This window comes from Scophthalmus maximus, chromosome 4, assembly GCF_022379125.1.
Source record: "Scophthalmus maximus strain ysfricsl-2021 chromosome 4, ASM2237912v1, whole genome shotgun sequence".
In the NCBI taxonomy this organism is placed as follows: domain Eukaryota; kingdom Metazoa; phylum Chordata; class Actinopteri; order Pleuronectiformes; family Scophthalmidae; genus Scophthalmus; species Scophthalmus maximus.
This window is the reverse complement of record NC_061518.1, coordinates 5,741,717-5,751,317: the sequence shown is the minus strand read 5'-3', so window position 1 is coordinate 5,751,317 and position 9,601 is coordinate 5,741,717. Positions and strand designations below refer to the sequence as shown.

General features: G+C 41.0%; 1 protein-coding gene across 1 annotated transcript; it reads right to left on the bottom strand.

The window, feature by feature from the left end:
- Positions 1-477: 477 nt before the first annotated feature.
- Positions 478-9,385, bottom strand: LOC118302902 (F-box/LRR-repeat protein 3-like). The gene is made up of 6 exons (XM_035629416.2): positions 9,055-9,385; positions 6,695-6,914; positions 5,407-5,571; positions 5,154-5,276; positions 4,537-4,708; positions 478-4,373 (listed from the first exon to the last, which is right to left on the bottom strand). Exons 2-6 carry the CDS (start codon positions 6,911-6,913, stop codon positions 3,733-3,735), a joined length of 1,320 nt encoding a protein of 439 aa, XP_035485309.1. The 5' UTR covers position 6,914; positions 9,055-9,385; the 3' UTR covers positions 478-3,732.
- Positions 9,386-9,601: the final 216 nt, after the last annotated feature.

Genomic DNA, 9,601 nt, shown 5'->3' with positions numbered 1-9,601 from the left:
TCTCTTCCAGGTCCAATCAAGGGTCCTGATGAGGGAGTACTAGGGGACACTGTCATTTTGATAATAACGTTGTGTAAAATATTAAATTATTACTGAAAAAATAGAATAAAAATAATAATTCGCCACTGGCAGGGCTGTGGACAAGACTAATACTTCTGTTGTCTCTTGTGTTAACACGAGACATTAATCCTTATCACAAATACGCTGATCTGAATTAAAGTTTAATGTGGGAACACTTCACTGAGGGTGTCGAGGCATAATTAATTTATGATTACTAATTTAATATTTGCCACCCCCACCCCCCCAACAGTAGTTTGCGTGACTGTGTTACCAAATGCTTTCTTGCTTAACTTGAGATGCATCTTATAGAGGTCAAAAAGGTCAAACTCAGCTCAGCTCTCTGATGACAAGTGAAGAAAAAAAAAAAGCTAATCAAAGCAACAGTGTCGTAGTCATAGTTAAGACATGGACAACATATCCAACCAAGCATTTTTAATGTGGCTATGAACTTCACTTCATATTACATCTCTTTAGGGAAAGTAGAAGAGGTTTACCTTCCAATAAATCCCAGTACAATTGCAGCCTTGTTTAGCTAAAATGAAAACAACACTCCGTCAATGCACACTATAAAAAAATACTGCAGCCACTACTCGGGCTATAGGTCAACATCACAATGATCATCTTTAAGCACTGGACTAAAAATGCAGTGAATGTTAACCAGCAAATGGCACGTTGTCCTTTGACAGGCCTTGTTGACCTTCAGAAACATAAAAGCAAGACATAATCATCATGTGTCCCTATTAAAGGGTGACAAATGAAGAAATATATATTTTTTTCCAGTTAACATTTTCAAACAAAATACACAAAACATTTCAACCCAGTTAAACAATAATGTATTTTAACAGAAAATTGTTATTTACAGGTCTCTTGTCATTGCACGGTCCGAGATCTTAAGACATGTTCCAACTTTTATTCTTTCACCCTATTGCAGGACATAGAATATTTCATTCTTAAACATTCCTCCTAAACATTCATTAATTTATAACAACATTCAGCTGCCACACAGTCCTGTCCCCCGGGCTGCACGATTACCCCCCATTAAAAAAATCCCAGTTTTCACATTTACTTTCCGTAAGACGCTTACTGTTTTTTTATGCAACAGCTAAATATGAAATAGGACAAAATCTAAAGTACCACCATCAATTGAAGTTGAGCAAAATATGTTCTTATCTTAAAACATCTTGAGAAACTTGTTGCAAAGAACACAGTATTAAGTCATATTCAGGGTTAGGCAGTAACAGATTACATGTAATCAGGTTTAAATAACCAGATTCAAAAAAAAAAATCAACCCAGATTGCACTTTACAAACTGTCAAATACCACATGACATTTTTATAACATTTTAAAAACATTATCCTGAACATTGTTTTCATGACAATGCTCACGGTTAACGAAAATCGCAAGTGCGCTACATTCATTGACGAGCGACGGAAAGAAAAAAAAGAGTGTTGAGTCTAGATCGAAGGTTCAAGCCGAAGCTGTTCCTCCAAATTAGCTTTCCACTCGTGGCAAAATCACCATCACTTTAAATGCTTAAATGTTCCAACACAAGAACATCTGGGTCCAATTTGTGCAAGTCCAAAATACAGTTGTCATCTGCAAAGAACTGAAATTCCACTTCAACGTAAGTTTCCTCCTCAGATAGCTAATGTTGCAGACTAACGGTGGGCGGGGTTTAGCTTGAATTCCGTTTTAACCATTGTCGCTGCAGTGCTCATTTTCATCTGCAACTGTCGCTTATCTCATTAGCTAAACATGTAAATGCTGAATATGCTAAAATGTTTTAAGATTTGTTTCAAGAGAAAACATTTTTTGTTAAGACTCCAAATTTGTGGCTGTATCCATTTTTAGAAAAAGGTTCAATGCTTACTTTGTTTGAAGTAACAAAAACTATTCAGATTACGAATATCTTTTGTAACCCAATGTATACGATTACTCAATTACAAGAAATTTATCGCATTTTTTATGCAATAACTGGCTACATTTACAAGTAACCCGATCCGAACCCTGGTCATAATTGTGCAGACCTGGACTGGTCGTGTTTTGTTACGATATATCTGTGTTTGTCAATTGAATCATTATTAAACATAAAGTCCTTTCTCTGCCGTTCGCAAACATCACAAGTAAACAATGATGAATCTGATTTTTAAAGACCTGTCGATCATTTTTTCCGAGTTCCCAGCAGAGAGACCCTTTAGTTTGCAGCTTTAAGTACATTTACCTCTTATTTTGCAAATGCTAAAGCAGAATATATCTTTCTTAGGCGGGACTAAAGACTGCATAGACTATTAGCAATGAATGTGCTGTCACGCATGTAAGATTCAACCCTTTTCCCAGAAGATTTCCATTTTAGTGCTGCCAACTGATGATTTCATTTTTCCATTTGGCAGATTTACTGACCACTGCCAAAATTTACCCGTCAATTTCACGCCCTAATGACATTGTAGCTCGTCTTGTGCCATTCATTAGAGTCAAAGTGGATCAGTAGGATTCTGTAAATGTACAGATATATATATATATATATATATATATATATATATATATATATATATAACGTTGACGATTAAAAATTCTTCCTCCCTGCTTGTTTTTGCAATTTGACACTGATATGTACAATTAACATATAGAAACGTGTCAGGTAACGCAGAAATATAGCTACAAAAATATGCTCAAACATATATATATATATATATTTCAAATCGGAGGATTGATAGAGACAGTTCTGTTGTACTGCTGAATGAGAAGCAGTAACTCAGAAACAAAATCAAAGACAAGAAGATAAACAATGACGCACACACATGGAGACCACAACCAAACAAAAACATACGGCTTCAACGTGGAACCTCTATATGCTGTTGCCCACCTGAATGTAGTCACGTGATCGACCATCTCTATAAAGAGTTTCATACACACGGTGACCATCCCTTTAAAATTAAATGTTTCTGATTCTGGTACAGTCACAATGCCTCACTACTTAGGATGTGTCGGGGGGGGAAGGAGACAATTCAAAAAACCTTACACGACAGTGAAAGTTGGTAATTTTGAATCTTAACTGAATATCAACAAAAGCATATTGGATTTATAATAGTGATCCCCGGTTAATGTACTGCTCATTTTTTCCCCATTACAAGTGGAGACTGCCTGACCTGAAAGACATTATGCAATGCGTGATGATGACAAATCTATTGATTATGCATGTCAAGCTACTCAACTGAAATCAAACTCAGTTTCAGATCTCTATTAGAGGGATTTGTACGTATGCCAGCTCACCGTGTTAAAAAATAAATCTGTCTACACATGATGAAGTAATTACAACCTGTGTAGATTCAAATCATTTCTCATTCATTCCCAGTAATTCCTGTTAATTTCCCATGGAAAAGTGTCACCCCTGAATACTCCCAAAACACTGTACATAAACAAATTTGCCAGGTTTCACAGACCCTGAAAAATGGCTGAGAGAACAAGGTGCTAAATGAGTGACAAGATAAATATACATATAAATATCAACAAGTTATACAAGGGAACGACAAGGTAGAGTTGAAATCAATGAACATATGTTTTATCAGATCAAGACTAAAAGATATGTAAAATCTTCATGTACTTCGGGCAGGAAAAGAATATGGTGTTAAAGACCTTTCTCAAAAGCAGGAGAAAGACTGGGAGACACACATTTTACCAGGTTGGCATCATGTCTGGGAACCAGACACGACCCAAGTGCTTTGACACCTCCCAGTGGATGTCATCCAGCCCATAGCGGTGGTCTGGGACCAGTACTTCCTCCATGATGGACAGCTGCGTCAGTCTGTCGCCACACATCTTGACAAACTCCACGAAGGCGCTGCAGGACACCTCGCACTCCCCAAGGCCGATGGCCGACAGCTGTGTGCAGCGTTGGGCGATGCGGATCAGCTCCTCGTCCAGCGGCCGCAGCCCGTTGGCGCACACGACGAGCTCGACCAGACGCGGGCAGGTGAGCCCGACGCGGCCCAGCACGTCTTTGCTCACGGAGCGGCCGAAATACAGATGCGTGACAGGGATTTCGTCACGGAAGAAAGGGCCGAACTCGTCCTCGTAGAGGAAGAAGTACATGACCAGATTAAATTTCGGAGAGTGGCGCACCATGGCGTCCCAGCTGCTCTTCTTGATGTTGTGGAACTGCTGGCCAGGGTTCTCACTGACCACGTCAATGCGGAGGTGCTCAAGGTGAACGTGTTTCTCCGACGACAGCGCGATAAGAAGTTCGTCACTCAGCAAGTGGTAGTTGAGAGCGAGTTCTCTCAAGCCATGGCATTGGTCAGCCACACACAGGATGCCTGGGTCAGAGAGAAAAGAAAATTAGGAGGCTATAGATCGACACAGTTTAGAGCTGAGCTGAGAGCTGATTTGTTATGAACTGGCATGTTTATATGGTCACATTTAGTCGATTTTAAACACTATCTTCCACAATATTTATTAGTCCTTCTACTTGTCGACTACCTGCAGGTGAAACATGAGGGCAACTGCTCATTTTCAGCAGTTTGAGAGTGTCTCGGTTATTGGCCACCAGGACCTTGAGCGAGGGGTCGTCCACGGGCGTGTCGTCAATCTTCAGGGAGGAGAGGGATTTGGAGTTGACGAAAACCACCGTCAGCGCTGAGATGAAGTGAGACTGTGCAAACAGGGTTCACATTAACATTTAGTTAATCATTTGCTTCCTACATCTACAATGTGACATGGAGGACGTATCTAGCGACCACCATTTAAATCCCACTTCACATTTCTATTACTTCCCTCTGCAGTTGGTAGAAATGTCTTTCACATCACTATCGTGGATACATTAAGTGCATCTTTGGGTTTTGTAAAGTATAAGATACCAACCAAACAGGAAGCCAAGATTGGCGAGTGCAATGTTTTCAGCTGACAACTGGGAGATGTTAAATTATAGACCTCCTCTCACAGGCGCTTGGCATTAATCAGGCCAGCTGCACTTTCGAGACAGATCATCAGACATCATGGCTTTGAAACCGGTGACTTGTTTCCCCGCAGCAGTGTGTGTTACTGCTCTAAACTTTGCCCGTAGATGCACGGAGATGAATTATCTTGCTGCTGCTCACTTTGGGCAGCTCCATGAAACTGGGCCTGGCCGTGGAGATGAGCCCCAGCGTTTTCAGAGAGCAGTTCACAAGCTGAGAGAGGATGTCGCATGCGGCCTCCGCCGACTCTCTGCTGCTGTCCACCTTAACGGTACGGTGAGAGAAAGAAAATTAAAAAACCCAGTCCCACTTTAATTTTGAACAGAACGTAAGAGTTCACTTCACCGCACACTTCATCACTTTAACCGACGCAGCCACACGCTCCAGTTCATACCTTGAAGCTGACGTACTGCAGGTGGTTGGAGTGCCTTTTGATTATCTGTTTAATGAGGTCTGGGTGTGTGGCCTTCAGGTAGGAGCTGGCTGGCTGGTTTAACTCAAACTCAAAGCACCGCCACAACTCTGGCATGTGAAAAGTCTGGTTCCAGCTTCGACACACCTGCGGCGACATCAATAAAAATAAATAAATCAATCAATCAAAATCTACACCAGTTGATCTGTTTCTTTTAGGAAAAAAAATCCCTCTTTGATTTTGCGTGGGAAGCATTGTTTGGTTATTCAAAACAAAAGCTGGATTGAATTTCATGTCTTTATATTGCATTCGGCTGAAATCAGCAACAAACTCACGTGCTAGTAGCAAACTGATTACTGTTTGTACAACAAGTATAATTTGCAATGAGCATTTTTTGAAAAACCAGAGACAAGCAGAAAAAAATGCAAACTCCCAGCGGAGAGCCGAAACCTTTAGTTTACCCTGATGCGTTGCTTTTGAATCATGAGACCCGTCATGAGAATTGGCCTCCATGTTACAGTGTTTCTGAGTCAGAGCGTGATATGAAGTAAACATGTGGCAAACACATCATCAAAGAGATTGGGTGTATATAGACGCATAACGAATACCCCTAAAAATGCACCCAAAACACATACATGTATATATTTTGGTATATTCAACCATTTTAATGTGAACGAGTGTAATTCTTGCTTCATTGATTCCTTTTCTCTTGAATGGGAGCTGGATCATTACAGAGTTTCACAATATGTTTGTGCTCGAAGCAGCTACTTAGTGTTTGCAGCGTTTATTGGAGAACAATTTATTAAAGTTTGTGCTTTCTCCCTTATTTTCATACTTACAAGCATACAAGGTGGTGGTAGTCATGTAAAAACTCCTAGTTATGCCATTTTATGTTCAACATCATCAGATAAATGTGGAAAATACAAGCTGAATGGACAGAAAATCTGAACATCTCAGCCACAGTTGAGATACTTTAATGTCAATGTTATGTGAAAAGTATTGTGTAGGTGTATTCTGGGTCAAATCCATTGTAATGAATGGCAACTTTGTAGCTACGGAGGCGGTGAGTAAGTTTTTCCTGAATCTCCACAATGACAATGCTCTATGCGGGATGTGCTCGGCAGTGCCTCTGGTGGAATACATCGATTTTGCATCAATAATGACATTTCTTTTTATGTGCAGCCTGCCTCGTTATTTCAGCAATGTGAAACAAAATCAACACATCAGAGTGACTTATTAAAAAGCACCAGGATGAGGAACAAGTGGGTACCTGAGAGGCGTAGGCCCTGTCCAGCAGGGGCAGGTACTGGAAGATGTGGAGCAGGATCTCCTGAGGCAGACACTCCCAGCGGGCGCCCTCCTCCTCCTCCTCCTCCTCCAAATCTGTCGCCCTCCTCTGCTTGCAGGGTCGTTTAAGAGTCTCCCGAGAGCTGCCGCCGCTGGTGCCACCTCCGTCCTCCTGCTCGTTCCCTTGGAGAACTCGTTTCATCCTGGGTAAAAAAAAAACGAGGAGTCAACAGAATCCAGATGGTCTGGGACAAGTGAAGCTCTTGAGTAGCACCACCATTATTGCAGGGCTTCTTCTTCTTCTAGAACTGCTACTACAGTATTGTCATTATCAGTTACGGATAAATAAAATTTTATAAAATAAATAAAACAATTTCACAACGTTATGTAATGGAATATAGCCGGAACTCCAAATATTTGTGTCACTGTCACTAGGAAATGATGAAATTGATGATAATTAACAGACTTTAAAATCTCGCTGATGACTTATCTATTTATTATTAAGGCACAACAGTGTTGCCATATGAAAACCTAGTCTCTACATAATCTATGGGTACAATACATTCATAAAGTGCTAAACAATCATAATATTAGACGTCAAATTTCTCCCACAGTGACGTCTGAAACAGGGACTGAGATGCACCATTGTGTTTATTTTTCAAAGCCAGTACCAATATCTGATATTCCCATCCAACTCAGGAAGAAAAAGGTTGCTGTTGTCTGTTATGGATGTCTTGTACTTTGATGACTGTCTTTCTATTGACCAGCATGTTGAAAGCATTGTAAAGAAAGTATGACTGGAGTTAAGGGTTTTACTTTTTAACTTCAGACACAGGTCCTGTATATGTTTGCGAGCCAGGAAAAAGGCTGCCACCAGTTCTTTGTTACACATGAAAGCACCAGTGCACAGCGTCTTCATTTCTTTTTTTTTATCACAGTGTATTAAGACTGGTCCCTTACTTAAAACCACTACCTCATCGTTGTGTTCTGTACGGTACGGTACAGTTGGCTGGCATTATTTTATTTCTTTACTTTTATAAAGCCAATCTTGGCAAACTTCCCTTGTATCTTCTTCTGCAAACTTATTCCACAGAGTTCATCCTCCTGTCATAAACACCTTGGATCACAGGAAAACTGTGTCTGTCCCTGGTCCGTCCCCAGTGTGTGGACACAGATGGGGCACAAGGCTTCTACTCCAGCCACTTGGAATAGCTTGTGAAGGTAAATTAAATTGAAAAACTTATTCTATGTTAAATTATTCCTTTTCCGTCTCTGCTTTTTGTGTATAATACTTTGCCTCAGTTTGAATTAGACAGTTTTCTGATTTTTTTGTTTTATTTTATAAGTATTGGTATTAGTATCAATACCATTGCACCTTTATTACAATACCAGCCCCAGAAAATATTAGATTTCTCATTGTGATGCATGCAGGAAGGTGGTCGTCTGATTACTGCGGTGCACAGATACACCTGACAGGTGTGCGAATAACATGCAAAGCTGCACAGAAAAGGGCTAACCTCCTCCTGTTCAACACTAGCTAGTTAATAGGTTAGCTAGTTCATAAGTTAAATAGTTCATAGGTTAGCTAGATCATAAGTTAGCTAGATCACAATTAAGCTAGTTCATGGATTAGCTAGTTCTTGGGTTTTTGAGCTCATAGGTTAGCTAGTTCATAAGCTAGCTAGTTCGTGGGTTAGCTAGTTGGCAAGTTAGCTAGTTCAGTGTATCTAGTTCGTAAGTTTGCTAGTTCATATGTAAGCTAGTTCATAGGTTAGCTAGTTCATAAGTTAGCTAGTTCATATGTTAGCTAGTTCATAAGTTAGCTAGTTCATAGGTTAGCTAGTTCATAATTTAGCTAGTTCATAGGTTAGCTAGTTCATAAGTTAGCTAGTTCATAGGTTAGCTAGTTCATAAGTTAGCTAGTTCATAATTTAGCTAGTTCATAGGTTAGCTAGTTCATAAGTTAGCTGTTCATAGGTTAGCCAGGTGTTCATACCACTCAGCTGTGATTGTTTCCTGTGCCGACCTGATGATGGCAGTCACCGCACTGGGAGGACACGCCTCCCTCTGCCTCAGCGCAACACAACTTTCTGACCAAAACAAAGTTAAGAGCTTCTTGCCCGCAAAGCAATTTACCCTTTAAAAAATTGCGCACGTTTGCACATTCAGTGTCGCAGTGTGGGCGACGCGAACCCACCGCGACGAGATGTTAGCTTAGCCGAACCAAGCCTAGCTACTTAGCTAACTACTTAGCTGACAAGAAGTGAAGTTATAAGTGGAAACATACTTTATATTTAGACGCATAATCTCTTGGAAGTTACCCCCCAGTCCTGTTCCTCCTACCTGTCTGTTGCCCTCGTCGGATGTTCGTCAGGATGGAAGAAGGAAAAAAAACTCGACGTCGCTCAACGTCAACCGGGACCGACACAAGAGGAAAACTGCGTTCGAGCTGCTCGACCGATCAAACTCATTGGACCATAGGACGGCGCCGTGCGTCGGGAGGTCTGCGGACAGCGGCGACTGGCTGACGGGGGGCGAGGCCTCTCCGAGTCGTCTCTCGTACCGAGCCTCTGATCCAGTTTCACTTCACAACTCCTGCCGCTCCGGTGGTTCGTCCGTCGGCTACAAGAAAGATGGCGTTGTTGTTGTTGTTGTTGTGTTGGTTGTGTCGAGCAGAGCGGGCTGGACTGCAGTTACGACCAGCCGCCGGCAGGGGGCGGTTGTTTCACTCTGCAGGAAGTTAGTAGTAATTTGATTTCATTCAAATTCCCACATTTACACTTCATTAAAGATATGATCGTACAATCCATAAAACAGATATTTGACAAAGGACAAACATGCATACACTAAAAATTATTGAAATTTACAGATAGTTAATTTGGTGGTCAGC